Below are 21,483 nucleotides of genomic sequence, written 5' to 3' on the forward strand. Positions count from 1 at the left end.
CTGGGTGACTCTGGGCCAGTCATGTCTCTCTCAGCCTAACCTACCTCACAGGGTTGTTGTGAGGATACACCCAACCACGTACTCTGAGCTCCTTGGAAGAAGAGCGGGATATAAATGTAAAAAAACAAAATTAATAAAGCAGCAATCTCACTCCTCTTTGGAAGCCTGCCTTCCAGACTTCCGGCTCCCTTAGGACAGTTGGAGGTGGGGTGCTAAGAAGGGGAACCACCGCACCCTTCCAGCCCTTCCTTTGGAGCACAGGACACAGAGCAGGGGCATAGCTAGAATTAAGCGGATGGGTTCAAAGAACCCAGGACCCCCAGCTTGTGAGCCCCACCCCCACTTCTCCCCATTTTCTTCATTATCTCCCTTGCTCTGAGGGGCCACTGGGGAAGAGGGGCTAACACAGGCCTCCTAGCTACACCCCTGAATTACAGAGTCAGACCCTTGGTCCATCTAGCTCAGTACTGTCTACCCAGACTGGCAGCAGCTTCTCCAGGGCTGCAGGCAGGAGTCTCTCTCAACCTTATCTGAAGATGCTGCCAGGGAAGGAACGTGGAACCTTCTTGCTCTTCCCAGAGCGGACCCATTGCGTGAGGGGAATACCCTCCAGTTCTCTCAGCTGTCTCCCATCCAAATGAAAACCAGGGCGGGCCCGGCTTAGCACGGGGGGGGGCCATTCAGGCTTGCGGCCCCCAGAGCCGAGCTCCCTTGGAGTCGAGAGTTTGCAAGCCCGACTCCAGCAGCGCGGCGCGCGCGCCTAGCTGCAATACCCGGGACTGGCCGGCGTGGCGCGCGCGCGTCATCCCCCGCGCCCGGCGCGCGCCTGCAGCCTCCTCCAGCGCGAGCTTGCCCAGGACAGCAACAGCAGCAGCAGCAGCTGCAAAGCAACAGCAGCAGCGTCGGGCTCCCGGCAGCAGCCTCCAGAAAGCGCATCCGCGCCCTTTGCTTCCCCCCCTTTCCTCTCCTGCCTCCCCCCCCCCCGCAACAGCCCCCCCCCCGGCACTGATCCCTGGCCTCTTTGCGCTGCGCTTCTCTGCCTTTGCACGCCTCCTCGGCGCTCGCCGCCCTGAACTTTGGAGACAGCTGTGGGGAGGCGGAGGCGAGCAGGGTCGGGCATGGCTCAGGTGTGATGGACGGCGGGCATTAGCCAGGCACCTGGCCGGAAGGCGAACTGCAGCTGCCAGCGAGCCCAGCCCCACAGCCAGACTCAGCAGGCAGCATCCCACCCACCTTGTCCTCTTGGGCAAGGGTCATGTGGGCGTGATTGCCAGCCCACACCCCCAGAGGGTGGCTCTGCTCGCATTGATGTCCCACCCGCTGGAAGCAGGCGAGCCTCGCACCTGAGATCCAGAAGACGGGACCACAAGGCGCTCCGAAGCCCATTCCAGTTGCTCAAGGTAGGCGATCGGGTTTCGCTCCGGTTTGGCTCCGGCGTCCGGTTCCGTCCCTGCTTCTCTTTCCAGCCCAGTGGTCCAGCATCCTTCCTCTTCGGGGCGCAAGCCGGAGATGCTCGCTGTGTGTTTGCTAGGGGTGTGTTTCCCTCGGTTGCCGTGGCTTTGAAGGGGCTCTCTCTCTGGGAGGGGGGTCTACTCAGGTGTAGACCACCAAAAGGTCGAACATCACGAGGTTTCGAGGGAAAGAGGCTTGAGCCCGCGGGGGGTCATCTGGAACACGATTCAAGCATGGGGAAGGGAATGTGTGTCTCCTTTATATTTCAGAATAGGTCTTTCTTCCTCTCAATTTTGAGAAGTACCTGCCGGATCTGGTCTGAATAGCATTCCGTTTCTGAAAGCAGCCAATTGGGAGCGAGCAAGGCATGGAGGCGGGCCTTTTTCTGGTCCCCTGCATCTTGTACTTGAAGGTACATTATGCCTGAAGATGGAGGCTCAATTAACTCATAGCTAATAGCTGCCATCACGTATCCATCGTGACCAAGGCCTTTATTATTATCCTATTTACTTGACTCCAAGGTTCGTTTCTCCTCCTCGCGCCCCCCCCCCCAGTTCTTTGATGTTAGAAACTGGGGATTCATCTTAAATTCAGCACCCTTCAGATAAATGCAGGTCTGACCTGTATTTAAATTCTGCTTTTTAAGGGGGCGGTCTTAAATTCAGAGCCGCCTTCTGTTTGGGTAAACTCAATATTATTCTTTTGCAGTATGCTCTCTCTTCCCATAGATCAGGAGTCCCCAGATGTTGGACTGCAACTCCCATCAGCCCCTGGGACTGGGGATGATGGGAGCTGTAGTCCAACATCCTCTGGGGTCCCAAGGTTGGGGACCCCTCCTATCAAGCATACATCTGACAAGAACACAAGACCTTCTCCATGGATGTAGGATTTGATTAGCCTTGCACAACCCCGCAGAGCACAGAGACACCTCTCACACACCTTAGGTTCCTGAGGACAGGTACAAAGCAAGCTGCCATATACTGAGTCAGACCATTGGTCCATCTAGCTCAGTATTGCCTACCCAGACTGGCAGCAGCTTCTCCAAATTTGCAGGCAGGAATCTCTCTCAGCCCAATCTTGGAGATGCTGCCAGGGAGGAAACTTGGAACCTTCTGCTTTTCCCAGAGCGGCTCCATTCCCTAAGGGTGTTGCAGGCATCCTGCCTGCAACCTTGGAGAAGCTGCTGCCAGTCTGGGTAAACAATACTGAGCTAGATAGACCAATGGTCTGACTCAGTATATGGCAGCTTCCTATTTTCCTATGTACCTTAAGTAGATTTTAAAGGGGAAAGACTAGGGGTGGCCAACCTGAGGCTTTCCAAGCTGTTGGAACTTGGACTACAACTCCCATCATCCCCAGCCGCACATAGTCCAACAGCTGGAGAGCATCAAGTGGGCCATCCCGAGGATAGACCTATAAGTGGCTCTGAACGACATCCTGCAAAAGTAGATCCTCCATGTTCAGAGGCAGTGTATCTGTCAGTACCAGATCCTGAGGCGAATAATGCATTGAGGAGGGCCTTCATGTTTAGATTGGGAACTTGCAGTAGGAAAAAGCCCTGTGTGGCTTGCCTGTCTCCTTTTGACTTAGCTGATAAGTACCTTGGAGGATTCTCCGCTCTGATTTGCCATTTGTGCAATTAAATCGGCTGGAGAACTCTGATTTCCTTCAGCGGCCCTTCTGCTGGCCTCCTGCCTCTGGAAATTAAGGGTCTAAGGATGCTTCTTCCGCTGCATTTACTGCTTGGATCTCTTCGGATGCTTAATGCGTTTCCTTGCTTTAGAAAAAAGGCACGTTGAGGTAGAAACGCAGAGTGTACATCCAGATGATACAGCTGCCTTTTATTTTATCAAAGTCCTCCTCTGTCAAGAGAGCCCTTGTTGCTTGGAGGGCAGAGAGCTGGTCTTGTGGTAGCAAGCATGAATGGCCCCCTGTGCTAAGCAAGGTCCACCTTGGCTTGCATTTGAATGGGAGACTACATATGAACACTGTAAAATATTGGTCATAGCTCAGTGGAAGAGCACCAGCCTGCTTGCATGCAGAAGCTTCCCAGTTCCCTCCCTGGCAGCGTCTCCAAGATAAGGCTGAGAGAGATTCCTGCCTGCAACCTTGGAGAAGCCGCTGCCAGTCTGGGTAGACAACACTGAGCTAGCTGGACCAAGGGTCTGACTCAGTATATGGCAGCTTCCCGTGTTCCTAGAGGTTCTCAACCTTGGCTCCCTGGACAATGTTGGACTACAATTCCCATTACCCACAGCCAGAATGGCTGGAGAATGCCTATCCCCACAACAACCTTGTGAGGCGGGTTAGGCTTGAGGAGCACTGTCAGGCCCAGAGTCGCCCAGGGAGTTTCATGGCTGAACGGGGATTTGAATTCGGGTCTCCCTGGTCATAGTCCAGTGCTCTAATGAGAGCAACTGGCCCTATCCATCCCCAGCAGAGCATCCCTTCAGCGGCTGTTGCTGGGGTCTATCTCAGGTTTCCTTTTTTGGATTGATGTAAGCCCTGATGGGACAGGGAGCCATGTTATTTATTATTTCTTTATCTATACAAGTTTGGGGACATTTGTTGAACAGCAGTATATAAATATTTGTAGTAGTGGTACCTAACCAAAAGCATTTTTAGTAGTACATATTAGAACAGCCCTGCTGGATCAGGCCCAAGACCCATCTAGTCCAGCATCCTGTTTTACCCTGATGCCACTGGGAGCCTACAGGCAGGAGTTGAGGGCATGCCTTGCTGTTACTCCCCTGCAACTGGTCTTTGAGGCTAGAGGTGGCCTATAGTCCTCCAAATAGTGGATAGATAGACCTCCCTTGATAGACCTCTCCTCCATGAAGTTATCCAAACCCTTCTTAAAACCATCCAGCTTGTTGGCTGTCACCACATCTTGTGGCAGAGAGTTCCACATGTTGATAATGCATTGTGTGAAAAAGTACTTCTGTTGGCTGGTCCTAAATTTCCTGGCAATCCATTTCATGGGATGACCCCTGGTTCTAGCGTTATGTGTGTGAGAAAAAAGTCTCTCTATCCATTTTCCCCACGCCATGCATGATTTTATAGACTTCTATCATGTCTCCCCGCAGTCGTCTTTTTTCTAAACTAAAAAGCCACTAAATCCATCATCACCTACCAGTAAATTATGGTGGGGGATGATGGAAGTTGTAGTTCAGCAACAGCCGGAGAGCCGAGGTTGCCTACTCCGGGCGAAGAAAGTTGTTCTGAGCACAGCAACCAAAATCAGCAGAGGACTGTCAAGAAAGAACGGGTCTACTGAGTTTACTTTGGGAGCGTATATTTACTTCATAGTCGGCATCAATAGTAAAGATCCAAAAAAGGGAAGAGAGCTGGTCTTGTGGTAGCAAGCATGACTTGTCCTCTTTGCTAAGCAGGGTCCACCTTGGTTTGCATTTGGATGGGAGACTGCATGTGTGAGCACTGGGAGATCTTCCCCTTATGGGATGAAGCTGCTCTGGGAAGAACAGAAGGCTCCAAGTTCCCTCCCTGGCAGCATCTCCAGATAGGGCTGAGAGAGATTCCTGCCTGCAACCTTGGAGAAGCAGCTGCCGGTCTGTGAAAAAAATCCTGAGCTAGATGGACCAAGGGCCTGACTCAGTATAAGGCAGCATTTTATGTTCCTAAGTAAACTATACGAATATTTTAAAGACTATATAAAGAGGCACATAATTATAATTCTTCAAGTGTAATACCATTGAAACAAAGCTTATAAAATGTCATGTACTATCATGATGAAATCATAAAGGTATATCTATCCAGCAACGTCCACAGCACAGAGACATTGTGTGCCTCCGTTTAGAAAGTAATTTCTTTTCCAGGTGGATAAATAGAAATGTCCAGTTCTCCAAATGATATTCTGGACGACATGTTTCCTTGTTGATCTTACTTTTTCACTCAAAGACCATGTTGGCTAAAAGGGCTTATATGAACATCATTCTCCAACGTCTTCAGTTCTTAATGAAATACCTCACAGGGCCTACCCAACAATTCAAATAAGATAATTTTTAGAGAAGTTTTTAAATATTGTATCTGCTGCTTATATCTAGTAGGTGCTTAGTTTTTATTGACCACTTTTAATTTCAATTTTTTAAAATGTCATTTTAATTTGGTTTTAGCTTGCTTTTTTAATTAAAAAAAATCAAATGTATTAGGGTTTTTAATTGTTCTGTATTGTATCCCTTCTATTAATGTTGTAAGCTGTCCTGAGCAGTAGTGCCCTGGAGGGGCGGAATATAACTATTATTATTATTATTATTTAATTGAAATAAGTCCCCTCATTTAAGAGGCCTTCCATAACAATTCAGGAAAGTCGATGCATCTATAGCTCCAGGACTGACTCATAGTACTTCGCTCTTTGAAGCTAAGCAAAAAACATAGTGGCTGCATTCACATGTAACGTGGAACCATGGGTCTAATGGACCCACGGTTCCTCATCCCCTTCCGTGTTCCCTCTAATAGAGATTCCCAGATGTTCTTGACTACAGCTCCCAGAATCCCCAGCTGCAATGGCTTTTGCTTGGGGATTCTGGGAGTTGTAGTCAAGAACATCTGGGAATCCCTGTTAGAGGGAACGCTGATCCCCTCCCCTTGCTCTCCTGTCCAAATTTGGATGTACCGAAGAGCTGTCTCTCTGGAGTCAGTGAGCCTGCAGGGAGGCGGGGGAGCTGGCTGTGTGGGCTTCCTTCTTGACTGACAGCCCACACAGCCAATCATCCTGGAGTTGAGAGAGGAGCTTCCTCACTTAACTCTGGTTCCAGGGCCAGCAGCCTGCGGTTCCAGATTCAGATGTACTATAGGCCGCCCAAAACCTCGCATTTTGGCAACGAAACTCAAGATAGGAGTTCCAATCCTGAACCCACGGTTTTGTCGCTGCACTCGACTTGGGTTCCCTGCATTCGGACTTAACATCCACAGAACCTCAGGCCTGTTCCACTGTGGTTCCACATTACGTGCGAATGTGGCCACTGTCATGCCCGCAGCATGAAATAGACACATTTGTGCCCCCTCCGCTGTGTGTTATTTTGATGTGGCCTTCAGTCCTTAAAAAATAAAATAAAATTGCTCATCCCTAGAGAGCTGACGTGAAAGACAGAAACTTGGAGTGGGCTGCATTTGGTTGTGGCTTGAGGACCAAACTGCACATTGATTTAAATGCTAAACGTTAACGTAAATGTAGGGGTGTGTGTGTGTGTGTGTGTGTGTGGTGGTGGTGGTGGTGGTGGTGGTGGTACTTTTGTTGGAGCTGTGCTGTGAGGGGGAAATTATTATATAATTACACTGATGGCTCTTTCTCCGAAGAGCCCAGAGCGATTTACATGGTTATGTTGGTTCTCACAACAACCCTGTAAGGTAGGTTAGGCTGAGAGTGACGTGACTGGCCCAGAGTCACCCTGTAAGTTTGAAGGCTGAATGGGGATTTGAACTGAGGTCTCCCTGGTCCTAGTCCAACACTGTCGCCACTACACCACACCCCCTTCTTGCATTTGGCGGCGCCAAACCTGCTGTATTCCTCCACCCTGGCATGGTTGCCCTTTACATTTGCGGGGAAATAAAAAGAAAGTCACTTTTGGCCATTTAAGGGAGCGCAGATAGGCGAAAATAGCCCTATTTTTGCCCCACAATTAAAGAAACTGGGTCTCTATGAGAAAGACTGAAGTTTCACACAGCCTAATGGGCTAAGCAGGGTCTACCCTGGTTTCCATCTGAATGGGAGACTAGAAGTGTGAGCACTGTAAGATTTTTCCCTTAAAGATGGGGCCGCTTTGGGAAGAGCATCTGAGGTTCCAAGTTCCCTCTCTGGCAGCATCTCCAAGATAGGCCTGCATCCCTGGAGAAGCTGCTGCCAGACTGTGCAGACAATACTGAGCTGGATGGACTAAGGGTCTGACTCGGTATTTGGCAGCTTCCTATGTTCCTATGATTTGTTTCATCATATCATTATCTGTTTGGGTCTTTCCACTTCTTCTTACCACCCATGATCTAGGCCAGGACTTCACATGTAGATGTTGAACTACAACTCCCATAATCCCTGACTATTGGCCCTGTGACAGGGAATGATGAGAGCTGCCCAAAAACAGCCCTGATCTTGGCTTACCACTCTCTATGCAAGAGGCCTGGAAGGCTGATGCTACTGAAAAAAACTGAGAGTAAGCCACAATTATGGGCTCAGGCATCCCACAAGACCATGGTTAGGAGAAATCGATCAAGTTCAAATCATGGTGTTCTGAAATAAACCATGGTTTGTTGTACAACTGAACCAGGCCAGTCAACAAACCATGGGTTATGTCAAATAATCGGTTGATTGCCTGAAATAAACCATGGTTTGTTGACCATGGTTCAGATGTACAAACTAACCATGGTTCTGTGTGATATCTGCACTTGGCTAGATTAACCAAGCCAAGCAAACACTGCATGCTTCATAAAGGAGAAGGGAGATCTGTGCATTTGGATGACATTAATGTAGTCCCATCACTTCAGACTCTCAGACAGAAGCAATTGCATTTAATGGGCTCTCTCAAAATGAGCAGAGTGGATTGTACCTGTGATGTTGATTGTTAAGGAAAATAAGGCCATGCAACTGTAATTAAAGCTTTAGTGTGCACACATGGCGAGGTTCAGATGCAGATGGGCAGGGAGAAATGGGCCCAGATTATCCTACATTATGGGATCCCTGACGCTGATGTATTGTTTTGCAGCCCATAGGTTTTCCCTTCAGGAAAATAATTTGACGCACGAGAAAGCAAGTGAAAGATGGATACTGTAGTTATCTGTTTCTGTCTTCTCACGGCTGAGTACAGATTACGAATCTACACAGTCGGTTTGTTGAGTAAATGTTAGCCTGCCGAGGATGAAATGGAATTTCGGATTCTGCTTGTTCAACAGGAATTGATTTGGAAGTAATCTGTTGCTGAATTAAAGGTTTTGAATAGGTTCTCCCCGTCTTCCCCACATTACTGAGAGCTGAGGCAGCTTTCTACAAATTAAAGTTGGAGACCCATGTAGGTTGTGGCCCATGGCTAGATATTGTGGTTCCCGCTGCCTGCCTCCCTCTCACTTGCCTGCCTCTTTGTTGCCGATAGTGGCAAGGAGCTGGCCCATGTTGCCAGGTGGTGATGACATTAGCCCTCCCCTGCTGCTGTCCATGAGGGAGGGAGGCAGCTGAGGAGACAGGCGGAGTGCAGCTCCCACAGCCCTGGCCCCACTGGGGCGGCCCTGGCCCCATTGGGGTGGCCCGTATTCACTGCACATGGTCACCCAGTGGACGATCCAACCCTGGGAAGGGTCTCCTGGAAACTCCTGAAGCTACTCCTGGAAATTCACTCCTGGAAATTCACCCCAATATTTCCCCCAGTAGTTTTCACAAGACCAAACCATTTAAATCTCCAGGTCTGCTTTCCACGGTCCTCTGGAGACCGAGAGGGAGAGAACTTTAGTACACTCAAAGACCAGCGACATCACACACAGTCACAGAGCAGACTATGAGGCTATTCGCACACGCATGGGAACCACCGGGATTGGGGATTGATCCTGGCAGCACCAAGGCAGCAAACCAGCCCACGGAGCCACCTTTCAAAACGAAGGGAGCAAACACTCATTATTTTGGCCGTGTGTCCACTGTGGCTGCGGGTTATGGGAGTTGTAGTCCAAAAACAGCTTGGGGAGGGGCTAAGTTGAGCAGGCCTGCTTTAAACGTTCACCTCAAGAAGAGCCCGTCATAATCTGATGGCCAACTCTACGTGCCACCCCACAGAATGTGGCAAGATTATAGGAGAAGGTGGGCTTCTTAGTCATCTGGAGATGGATGTTGGTTCCTGGGGATTCCAAGAAGACTGGGAACCCTAGAAGGTCGTAATTCTACTCTGTTGGATGCTGGTGAGACCTCTGCGTCGTTGGTAGTAACTTCCTTGATCAGGGGTGGGCCCTCTAGCTGTTGTGGAACTACAACTCCCACCATCTCCAGCCATGAGGGACCCTGGGAAGGTTCCTTGTTGCAAATTGCTGGAGGTTGTTTCCCACCTCATCTGTTTGTTTCCCCTGCAAGAGTCTGTCCTCCAGTGGATGCAGGTGTGTGGATCAACTGACTGAAAGATCAGGCTGAGGGAGACTCCTGCCTGCAACCTTGGAGGAACCGCTGCTGGTCTGTGAAGACAATACTGAGCTAGATAGACCAATGGTCTGACTCCTTTATGGGAGGAGAGCTGGTCTTGTGGTAGCAAGCATGACTTGTCCCCTTAGCTAAGCAGGGTCCCCCCTGGTTGCATATGAGTGGGAGACCAGAAGTGTGAGCACTGGAAGAGATTCCCCCTCAGGGGATGGAGCCGCTCTGGGAAGAGCAGAAGGTTCCCAGTTCCCTCCCTGGTAGCATCTCCAAGATAGGGCTGAGAGAGATTCCTGCCTGCAACCTTGGAGAAGCCGCTGCCAGTCTGTGTATACTGTCAGTATATGACAGCTTCCTAAGTATTTTAATCTCTTCAGAGGTAAAAAATGGCCACTACAGGCAAAAACTGTGTGTTTGTGTGTGAGAGAGACGTACTCGAAGACTCTTTGTACTGTAATGTGTTCAGAATGAACCATACTAGCTACAGCATCTAAAATTCTGCACGTGAGGGTGACGTTTGCATGCATCTGCACTAGAATGGAGATTTGTCTACCCGCACTTTTGAGATTTAACTTGGGGAAGGGGACTTGAGCTAACCAGAACATCTTACACATATGACCCTATTCCCGCATTATGTTCAACACATCTTCTTTTCTGTCTTGATGCATTTCAGGGGGCCAGTGCCGAGGTTCACTTTTAAAATGTATGTTTGCACATTCATTTTATGCACACGAGGACAAAGGGACACAGGAAGCTGCCATATACTCAGTCAGACCCATTGGTCTATCAAGCTCAGTATTGTCTGCACAGACTGGCAGCGGCTTCTCCCAGTTCCCTCCCTGGCAGCATCTCCAAGATCTGGCTGAGAGAGATTCCTGCCTACAACCTTAGAGAATCTGCTGCTCATCTGTGTGGACAATACTGAGCTAGAAAGACATTCTTTAAATTCTATGACTTATAAAGATTCATAATGTCTTATAAGGCATCCCTGAAAGGCAAAATAGGGAATACGAATCCAACGAATATTTATATACCTCTTTCCAACAAAAGTTCCCAAAGTGCTTTAACGGTAAAGTGTGCCACCGAGCCGGTGTCGACTCGTGGCGACCTCAGAACCCTGTGGTTGTCTTTGGTAGAATACAGGAGGGGTTGACCATTGCCATCTCCCGCACAGTATGAGATGACGCCTTTCAGCATCTTTCTAAATCACTGCTGCCTGATATAGATGTTTTCCCATAGTCTGGGAAACATACCAGCGGGGATTTTGAACCAGCAACCTCCGGCTTGCTAGTCGAGTCATTTCCCCACTGTGCCTTTAGGTGGCACATAGCTATAAATAAGTAAGTAAAATGGCTCCCTGTCCCCAAAGGGCTCACGATATAAGAAATAAACCTAAGGTAGAGACCAGCAACAGCCACTGGAGGGATGCTGTGTTGGGGATGGAGAAGGCTGGTTGCTCTCCCCCTGCTCAATAAAGAGCATCACCACTTTGAAAAGGTGCCTCTTTGCTCAGTTCGCAGGGGGTAATGATGTATCAGATTGGACAGCAGAGAGTAGGAGCTTTGGAGCAGGTGTGGTGCCTGGATCCTGTTGGCCAGGACAGTCGCTTTTGCCAGCTCTGAGCCTGGGATAGATGGGAGGTTTCCTAGGCCCACAGCAGCGAGGCAGATTTCCTCGTTTTGCTCTGTGGCACAAGCAGCTCCAACATTATTTTTTTATTATTATTATTTACATTTTATATCCCACTCTTCCTCCAAGGAGCCCAGAGTGGTGTACGACATACTTAGGTTTCTCTTTCACAACAACCCTGTGAAGTAGGCTAGGCGGAGAGAGAAGTGACTGGCCCAGAGTCACCCAGCTAGTCTCATGGCTGAAAGGGGATTTGAACTCGGGTCTCCCCGGTCCTAGTCCAGCACTCTAACCACTACCCCACGCTGGCTCGAGAGGGACGAGCAAGTCACTGCTGCTCCGGTGACTCAGGTTGTGGGGCTAGAGGTTTGTTTACTTGCTGTAGATAGGTCTTCCTTTTTTTCAAAGGATTTGGCATTTCAAAGCTTTCTGCCTGACGTGCATGGCGTGTGTGTGTGTGTGTGTGTGTGTGTGTGTGTGTGTGTGTGTGTGACTGAGACTTTTGAGATCAAGACATTGGGCTGGTTCGGCTGCTATATCCAAGCCGGTCTGTCTGCTGCACAATTGGGGATGGGTCTGACTCTTTCCCTCTCCAGGCATATGTTCAGCCAAGCCGCCCCCTCAAATGTCACCTAAATATCACGTTAATGTGGTTGGTGTTTAGATCCGGTGCAATAGGGTGAGTCAGGCAAACCTGCCCATACAGTTAGGAAAAGGAGGAGAGCATGCTGGGAAGAGAAACCGATACGGGCCCCGGCTAACTGAGCAACGAGGCACCTTTCTAAAGTGGTGGTTCTCTTTATTTAGCAGAGGGAGAGCAACTGGCCTTCTCCACCCCCAGCACGGCATCCCTCTAGTGGATGTTGCGGGTGCCTATCTTGTGGTGTGTGTTTTTTAGATTGTGAGCCCTTTGGGGACAGGGGTCCATCTTAAAAAAAATGTTTCCATATAAACCACACTGAGAACATTGTTGAACAACAAATATATACATATACATATATATATATATATATATATATATATATATATATATATATATATATATATATAAACTCAAGTATGTAGTACACCGCTCTGGGCTCCTTGGAGGAAGAGCGGGATATAAATGTAAAATAATAATAGTAATAGTAATAATAATAATATATTTTGCAAGTGGGATGTGTTTATTCACATCCCTGATTGTGTGGTAGGGGGAGCAGCTCAGATCACCCTAACCGACCCCTTCCTCTTTGTATTTTAACGTTTCAGGCTTCCTAAAAAGGGCTTGAGTAGGCAGATCCCACTTGGGATTTCACCATGGAAACTTAAAAACAACAACTCTATCCCACTCTACCTCCAAGGAGCCCACAAAGCTGTACATAGTTAAATTTTTCTCCACAAGAACCCTGTGAGGTAGATTAGTCTGGGAGGGTAGTGAATGGCCCACAGGAACAGAGGCAGCTGCCATATACTGAGTCAGACCTTTGGTCCATCTAACTCAGGATTGTCTACCCAGACTGGCAGTGGCTTCTCCAAGGATGCAGGCAGGAATCTCTCTCCGCCTATCCTAGAGATGCTGCCAGGGAGGGAACTGGGAACCTTCTGCAGGCAAGCATCTTCACAGAGCAGCCCCATCCTCTAAGGGGAATCTCTTACAGTGTTCAGATGTAGTCTCCCATTTGAATGCAAACCAGGGTGGACCCTGCTTAGCAAAGGGGGCCATTCATGCTTGCTACCACAAGACCAGGTCTCCGCCCAGACTCACCCACTGAGTTTCCTGACTGAACGGGGATTTGAACTCGGATCTTCCGGCTCCTAATCCAACCTTCTAACCTCTACACTATACCAGTTACTAATTCTCAGACCGATCTACCCCACAGGGGTGCAGATTCCCCCTAAGCATCTGAGAAGCCCCTGTTATTTTACTGAATTCTCCCCAGCCAAATCTAATAACCCACATCTCCACCCCCCAAAGTTAAGGGAGGTGGTGCTCCTCAACATAACCTTTCCCTCTGTCTGTAATGGTGAGCCCTTTGGGGACAGGGATCCATCTTATTTATTTATTATTTATCTATATATACTGCTTTGGAAACTTTTGTTGAAAAGTGATATATAAATATCCGTTGTTGTCTGGACCCTTGCAAGGGAGGAGAGCTGGTCTTGTGGTAGCAAGCATGAATTCCCCCCGTTGCTAAGTAGGGTCTGCCCTGGTTTGTATTTGAATGCCAGATTACATGAGAGTGCTGTAAAATATTCTCATCAGGGGATTTTTATTTTTATTTATTTGCTTGCTTGCATGCAGAAGGTTCCAAGTTCCCTCTCTGTCAGATAGGGCTGAGAGAGACTCCTGCCTGCAACCTTGGAGAAGCTGCTGCCAGTCTGTGAAGACAGTACTGAGCCAGATAGACCAAGAGTCTGACTCGGTAGACGGCAGCTTCCTATGTTCCTAAGATCTGGAGTGTCTTATATTCCTACCGGGGTTGTTTTGAGGATAATATGGAGATAAACAGGAGTGCAGCCCTACGCTCACTGGAGAAAGGGAGTGAATATTGTGACCAATCAAAGAAAGTTTTCATCGTTGAAACTAAGGGGGCATGCTCACAGACTTCAGCTGCCTTGCAGGGTTTGGTGATGATGAGGGAATCATCGAGAGGAGGGAAGTGGAAAATGCCGTTTTCTCTCTGGAAGATGCAAGGAGCCGAGCAACAGTAAACAGCGAGTAATGATGTCCGGGAGGACGCTCCAAATTGGCCATCTCCACTCCTTGTGTGTTTAATGCTTGGGCAGTGGCCTGTGGCAGTGTGTGTGTGGCGGGGAGAAATTGGCGGCGTCCACTCACTCCTAACTAAGCGCGGCTCCTTCCGGCCGCCTTAGATCTGCCTCTTCATGCGGCTGGGGAGGCGTTCGGCTTCTTTTCCCCCCAAGGCAACGAGCAGTTTCATTCCGGTGATCAGATTAGCTGTGCAGCCGTCGGGTCAGTGTCTGAGGACCTCGGAGCTGGAGCGATGCGAGAAGGGTGCACTTTGGATTGTGAACGACGACTTGTAGCAACGATCTCCCTTTCGGCTTCTGTTGCTCGGCAGGCTGGGATGTCTGCATAGACCACTCGCCCACTGGCAGCCGATGGCCAAAGGTCTCCCGTCCCCCAGTTGCTTAGTCCCCTGAAACCTGAGCCAGGAGGCACCTTTTCAAAGTGGCGATTCTCGTTACTGAGCAGGGGGAGAGCAACTGGCCCTCTCCGTCCCCTGCACAGCATCCCTCCGGTGGCTGTTGCTGGTGTCTCTCTTCTGTTTTTTTTTTAGATTGTGAGCCCTTTGGGGACAGGGAGCCATCTTATTTATCTATTTAGATCTCTGTAAACCACTTTGTGAATGTTGGTTGAAAAGTGTTATGTAAATAGCCGTCGGATTTGTAACAGCAGCATGTGAGAGTGCAAATTAAAGAATTCTCTGCTGTGGCTGCCTTTGTGCCTCTCTGCCAACCTCACCTGTAAACCCAGAGCGTTCACTGGTGGTCTTTGACCATTCCTTTCTGCACTTTTGCTGGACCCGTTCTAGCTTGCATGCAAAAGGATCCAAATCCCCTCCCTGGCAGCATCTCCAAGAGAGGGCTAGGAGAGGCTCCTGCCTGCAACCTTGGAGAAGCTGCTGCCAGTCTGTGTAGACAACGCTGAGCTAGATGGACCAAGGGTCTGACTCAGTATATGGCAGCTTCCTGTGTTCCAGACCCTTGGTCCATCTAGCTCAGTATTGTCTACACAGACTGGCAGCAGCTTTCCCAAGGTTGCAGGCAGGAGTCTCTCTCAGCTCTATTTTGGAGATGCCACCAGGGAAAGAACTCGGAATCTTCCCAGAGTGGCCTCATCCCCTAAGGGGAATATCTTCCAGTGCTCACACACAAAGTCTCCGATTCAAATGTAAACTAGAGTGAACCCTGCTTAGCTAAGGGGACAATTCATGCTTGCCACCACAAGACCAGCTCTCCTCATGTTCCCTTGTTCCCCATTGGGATCATCACCATTATTACAGGAGGGATCCCCACACAATCTAGGACCAAGGGTCTGACTCAGTATATGGCAGCTTCCTGTGTTCCTATTATTATTATTATTATTATTAATAACACTTATTATCTCTTGTTTACACAGTCAGACAGGTGTTATTGGCTGGTTTGTTTTATCCAGACATTGAGTCCTTCCCAAGGACCTGGGATGGCTGAATTTTATGGTCAATGGTTATAGATATCGTCGCAGAATATAGGCTGTTCCCAGTAAAGCTGCTTTTTGTAATTGGCTGGTGGTGATTTCTGTGGCCCCTCTGGTGTTGAGGTGCTCTTCAAGGTCTTTTGGAACTGCACCCAGGGCGCCAATGACCACTGGGATGATTCGGGTCTTTTTCTGCCACGGCCTTTCAATTTCAATTTGTAGATCTTTGTATTTGGTGATTTTTTCTATTTCTTTTTCTTCTATTCTGCTATCCCCTGATATTGCTATGTCGATTATTTTGACTTCTTCTTCTTCTTCTTCTTCTTCTTCTTATTATTATTATTATTATTATTATTATTATTATTATTATTATTATTAAAGTGTTAAAAATAATAAATATGCAACAGGGTGGGAAGACCTTATGACCCCCAGGCCCTGAGGCCCCCCAGCCAGGGGAACTGAGGGAATGGGGAATCACCCCGGCCCCCATTGCAATCTGAGGACATGGCCGTGCCTTCATCCTTTGTCTCAAAGGATTCTTTAAGGCAAGGATTCTCACCCTTGTGTCCTCAGATGTTGGACTACAATGATGGGAGCCCCAAGAGACCTTAGAGACTGTTAATCTCTTCTGCTGCCTCTAACTGGGACAAGAGGCATCTTTTACTTCCATTCCGGGGAGGGGGAACAGCTGTCTCTACTCAACCCCAGCACAGCATCTCTCTAGTGGCTATTGCTGGTGTCTATTTTGTGCTTCCTTTTAGATTGTCATGCCTTTGGAAGTGGGGGGGGGCACCTTCTTCTTCTTCTTTTATTGGAAACTCATTTGAGAAGGGTTGTTGTGGTTGGAAAGTGATACATAAATCATAGAAACAAAGGAAACTGCTTTCTACCAAATTGGCCCACTGATCTATCCAGCTCAGTATTGTCCACTCTTGACTGCATAAGAACATAAGGACAGCCCAGCTGGATCAGGCCCAAGAAGGCCCATCTAGTCCAGCACCCTGTTTCACACCATGGCCCACCAGATGCCTCTGGGGAGCCCACAGGAAGGAGTTGAGGGCATGCCCTTTCTCCTGCTGTTGCTCCCCTGCAACTGGGATTCAGAGGCATCTTCCCTCTGAAGCTGGAGGTGGCTTATAGCCCTCCGACTAGTAGCCGGTGATAGCCCTCTTCTCCATGAAGTTTCCCAAACCCCTCTGAAAGCCATCCAAACTAGTAGCCGCCATCACATCTTGTGGCAGAGAATTCCACACTGCGTTGTGTGGGGAAAATACTTCCATTTGTTGGGCCTACATTTCGTGGCAACCAATTTCATGGGGTGACCCCTGGTTCTAGTGTGATGTGAGAGGGAGAAGCATGTCTCTTTATCCACTTTCTCTACATCGTGCATGATTTTATAGACCTTGATCATGTCTCCCCCATCTACCACTGAGCTGCGGCCCCATCCTCTAAAGGGAATATCTTACAGCGCTCACACATGTAGTCTCCCATCCAAATGCAACCAGGGCAGGCCCCACTTAGCAAAGGGGGCAATGCATGCTTGCTCCTACAAGACCACCGCTTCTCCCCACAAATAGAAGTCCCCCAGTATTGCCATAGCCTGCACGTGGAAAATTGGACAAGGCCCCTTTAAAGAAAAAGCCTTCCCAAGGAAAGGGAAGGGGCCCGTTCACTCCACCTGGACAGCAGCTGTAAGCACCATCAGTCACCTCCAAGCAGCCACTGGAGCAACATCCACCCTTCCTTGCCACTAGCTCTCCTGCACAGAGCTGTCCATGGTCCTGAACCATTTCTCTAGCTATCGGTCCAAAGGAGCTGTCCAAGGTCAGTACCCTTCCTGCATTTGAAGCCCTGACTTGGTGGAGAAACTGATTTGACCCATGACCCCCTGTCTGGAAAAAGGCAGTAACTCAGATGTAGATTTTTATATATGCAGGTAATCCCAGCGCATGGAGATAGGAAACATAGGAAGCTGCCATATTACTGAGTTAGACCCTTGGTCTATCTAGCTCAGTATTGTCTTCATAGCCTGGCAGCGGCTTCTCCAAGCTTGCAGGCAGGAATCTCTCTCAGCCCTGTCTTGGAGATGCTGCCAGGGAGGGAACTTGGAACCTTCTGCTCTTCCCAGAGTGTCTCCATCCCCTAAGAAGGGAAGATCTCGCAGTGCTCACACATCAAGTCTCCCATTCATATGCAACCAGGGCAGACCCTGCTTAGCTATGGGGGCAAGTCATGCTTGCTACCACAAGACCAGCTCTCCTCTCTAAATGGCTCTGATAAATGACTCTGACTCTGTGGGGTTGTCTGGGGATGGGGCCGTAGCTCAGTGAAGGGAAGAGAGCTGGTCTTGTGGTAGCAATCATGAATTGCCCCCTTTGCTAAGCAGGGCACACCATGGTTTTCATTTGAATGGGAGTCTACATGTGTGAGCACTGGAAGATATTCCCAGTAGGTGATGGGACCACTCTGGAAAGAGCATCTGCCTGCTTGCATGCAGAAGGTCCGAAGTTCCCTCCCTGGCAGCATCTCCAGATAGGCCTGAGAGAGATTCCTGCCTGCAACCTTGGAGAAGCCGCTGCCAGTCAGGGTAGACAACCCTGAGCTAGATGGACCAAGGGTCTGACTCAGTATAAGGCCGCTTCCTATGAGCAAGCATTTCCCCGCTGTAGCTTTCCTGGGTGACTCAGAAAGAAGCAGGCCCCGTCTCTTGCCTGTCAAAGGAGGGGCATTTTGCCAATCAATAAATAATCATTGTGAATTTGTCGTGTTTGTGTTGAGCAGTGACAAGTCGCTTCTCTCCCTGCTGTTGAGCATCCGCCCCCCGTCCTTGCTCCCGCGGCTTTCCTCAAAGAGACGGCATCTTGTGACATCCCCTTCCCGACAGGCCCTGACATGCTTTCTCTGAGCAGCATGGCCTTGCTAGCTTCCCAGAAATAGATAGCTCTTCTCAGCCTACAGCACTTCTTCCGACCGGAGTGTCTGGATGCATTTATTGTCGAGCTCAGGAAAGAAGACAGGATCTCCTTCTGGGCCTCTCGCCCACACTCTTTCTGTCTCTCTCCCTCCCTCTCGCACATGCAGTTGCATGCTTACAAAAAGGTAGGCTGCTGCTGCATAGGGGGGCTCAACTGATGAGCAAGCAGATGGAGGGAGACCAGCTAAGAGGTGTGGTGCCACTCTGCATATGCAGTGGAAAAGCAAGCACACCAAACTTCCTCAAGTTATTGGGGGATTTTGAGGTGGGTTGGTGGGTGTATATTGGAGTGCCATGCTGACATCATTATTTATTATTATTATTTATTATTTATTATTATTATTTATTAATAATTACATTTATATCCCGCTTTTCCTCCAAGGAGCCCAGAACAGCGTACTACATACTTAGGCTTCTCCTCACAATAACCCTGTGAAGTAGGCTAGGCTGAAAGAGACGTGACTGGCCCAGAGTCACCCAGCAAGTCTCCTGGCTGAATGGGGATTTGAACCCGGTTCTCCCCAGTCCTAGTCCAGCACTCTACACCACGCTGGCTCTTAAACCATTCTCAAATCAAATCAATGTTTATTGCAGCCATTGGCCCATGAGAAAACACAATCGGCTTCCAAATCGTAGGCTGAAAATGGAAATCTCACGCAGGGATAGCTGGAATAAATTCATGGTGTATCTTACATGCAGCTAACACAGAACGTATCAATGTTGAGTGTTACTCCTGGATGTTTATTTGATAAAATCATTTTCCATGCATCTGCTTGCTGATCAACAGAGCCTCCCTGTCTAGCAACAGCCTATCTTTTGTGTGTCACAGGACGTGAAGCACTGACCCAGCACGTCTTGATGCTTGTGCAGACCCACAAAGCCTTCCTTAGCTGGAGCAGTTTTAAATCTGCATTTAAAAATGCAATGTAAACCATTCCATAAAAATACATTCAGGACAAGATAAAAATGAAACCACCAGTAACATATATCGTGCTCATGGCTGCTTCCATTTGTAGTATTTCAACGAGAGCTTGAACAAGAAGACCTTGACCTTCTGATAAGCTTACAACATTGCCGACTACAGAAGCAATGTATACTGTTGTCTGCAGACCCGGCTGTAATTCATTAATTGTAAAAACATCAAGGAATGTCACACCCTTCATTTAAGCATCACCCCCAAAATCAAGTTCCTCATTTAACCCCTGTGGAGCCAAAGTGTTCAGTTCCAAAATCCACCATGCTTCTCCCTTAAGTAAGACTCTATCATTGTTGTGTGTAATTTTTTCAATTGCCCCAAACTGTATATCACTAAAAGAATTTTTTTTTCCCCTCCAAAGAACGAGCTACCTTGGTGAGCACCTTCTTCTGCATGTTGAGGTCATCTGGAGAGGTCCGTCTCCAATTACCACCGGTTCGTCTAGTAGCAACTCAGAACGGGGCCTTCTTTCTAGCTGCTCCTGGCCTGTGGAAAGCACTCATGGCAGATAGCCATAGTTTGGGCTTGTTGATGGGCTTCAAGAGAGCCCTAAAAGCTTTCTTGTTTGGCCTGGCCTTCCAAGATTTTTAAATTATGCTTCAATATTTTTAATTGGTTTTAAATGGGTTTGAATGGGTTTAAATTTGTTTTTAGTTTGCTGTTTACTTGTGCACCTCCCAGAGCTGTGGAAATGTATTAATTAATTAATTAATTCAATAGCAGAGGGGCACCCATTTTTTCACATTGCTCAGCTGTTCGCCAATACATCTTTTCAATGGTCTAGATGTCCTACGAACATACATTTCCTTACAAGGGCATTGGATAATGTATAGCATGTCAGGTTTATTGCATGGGGTAAAAGATTTCAATGCATAACATTTATGGTCTTGTGGTACCAAACATGACTTGTCCCCTTAGTTAAGCAGGGTCTGCCCTGCTTGCATATGAATGGGAGACTAGAAGTGTGAGCACTGGAAGATCTTCCCCTCAGGGGATGGAGCTGCTCTAGGTTCTAATGTCCTTCTCTGGCAGCATCTCCAAGAGAGGGCTGAGAGAGATTCCTGCCTGCAATCTTAGAAAAGCTGCTGCCAGTCTGTGTGGATGATACTGAGCTAGATCAACCAAGGGTCTGACTCAGTATAAGGCAGCTTCCTATGTTCCTATGGTTGCAAGGAGGAGAGCTGGTCTTGTGGTAGTAAGCATGAACGGTCCCCTTTGCTAAGCAGGGTCTGCCCTGGTTTGCATTTGAATGGGAGACTCCGTGTGAGCACTGTAAGATATTCCCCTCAAGTAGGGTTGCCCTATTCTGGCTTTCCAAATCCGGGTGCCTGATTTTCATATTATGTAAATTGGCTTGAAAATAATTTTTGAGCAGAAGAGTGACTGCACGTTTTGCTCCATAACTCTGCTTCTACAAGGGCTAGAGCTTAGCATTATTATTATTATTTTTTTTAATGAAAGCTGAAATCGAGGCGAATCTGGGTGGGCTAAGCAATCTGGCTGGGATCCTTACAATCCAGGTGAAACCCAGAATCTCGGAGGGCATGCCAACTCTATCCTCAGTGGACGGAGCCGCTCTGGGAAGAGATCTAGATTCCAAGTTCCCTCCCTGGCAGAATCTCCAAGACAGGGCTGAGAGAGATTCCTGCCTGCAACCCGGGAGAAGCCGCTGCCAGTGTGGGTAGACAATACTGAGCTAGATGGACCAAGGGTCTGGCTCAGTATATGGCAGCTGCCTATGATTCTCAAAGTTTTTAAACGTCCAGCCCCAGTTAATAACCTTGCAGCCCTGTTTTGGACCAATTGCAATTGTTTTGGACCAATTCCGGACTGTTTTCCAATCTAGAAATTTGGCCTCTTTTTGTCATTTCCTGACTGTGAAGGATACCCAGTCCATGTGAAGGTGAGTGGGGAGCAAAGTCGTCTGTGCTACTTACCCTAACCCTGTCCTGCAAGAAGCCTTTGTCTTCAGTAGGCAGGGAGGCCTGTTCTCTGCTCTTAACCAGCAATCTGCAAAATCAAGGCATGGTGATTGTTGACTAGCTGCAGCACGGTGAGTTCTTTTAAGCCACAGAAAACAAAATGGGTAAATGCACCACGTCCACTGCAAGAAATCTGGGAAAGGGCAAAAAGGGCCTGGATTTGATGCAGTTCCT

General features: G+C 48.4%; 2 protein-coding genes across 8 annotated transcripts in view; one reads left to right on the top strand and one right to left on the bottom strand.

The window, feature by feature from the left end:
• DBH (dopamine beta-hydroxylase) overlaps positions 1 to 21,483 on the bottom strand; it is a 148,668-nt gene that overhangs the window by 75,214 nt on the left and 51,971 nt on the right. The window contains exons 2-3 of one of the 7 annotated variants that reach the window (XM_053281710.1): positions 21,265 to 21,337; positions 1,344 to 1,667 (exon numbers count right to left, since the gene is read on the bottom strand). The exons of 5 other annotated variants lie outside the window; for them this stretch is intronic. In XM_053281710.1, coding sequence (XP_053137685.1) covers positions 1,344 to 1,386 — 43 coding nt within the window. In that variant the 5' untranslated portion in view covers positions 1,387 to 1,667; positions 21,265 to 21,337. The remainder of the gene's footprint in view (positions 1 to 1,343; positions 1,668 to 21,264; positions 21,338 to 21,483) is intronic. One more of the 7 variants, XM_053281712.1, reaches the window with a different exon arrangement.
• Positions 848 to 21,483, top strand: part of FAM163B (family with sequence similarity 163 member B) — a 70,424-nt gene continuing 49,788 nt past the window's right edge. The window contains exon 1 of the mRNA XM_053281719.1: positions 848 to 1,400. The gene's annotated coding sequence lies outside the window, so the exon portion shown is untranslated. The remainder of the gene's footprint in view (positions 1,401 to 21,483) is intronic.

The sequence above is a fragment of the Hemicordylus capensis genome, chromosome 17 (assembly GCF_027244095.1).
Source record: "Hemicordylus capensis ecotype Gifberg chromosome 17, rHemCap1.1.pri, whole genome shotgun sequence".
Classification (NCBI taxonomy): Eukaryota; Metazoa; Chordata; class Lepidosauria; order Squamata; family Cordylidae; genus Hemicordylus; species Hemicordylus capensis.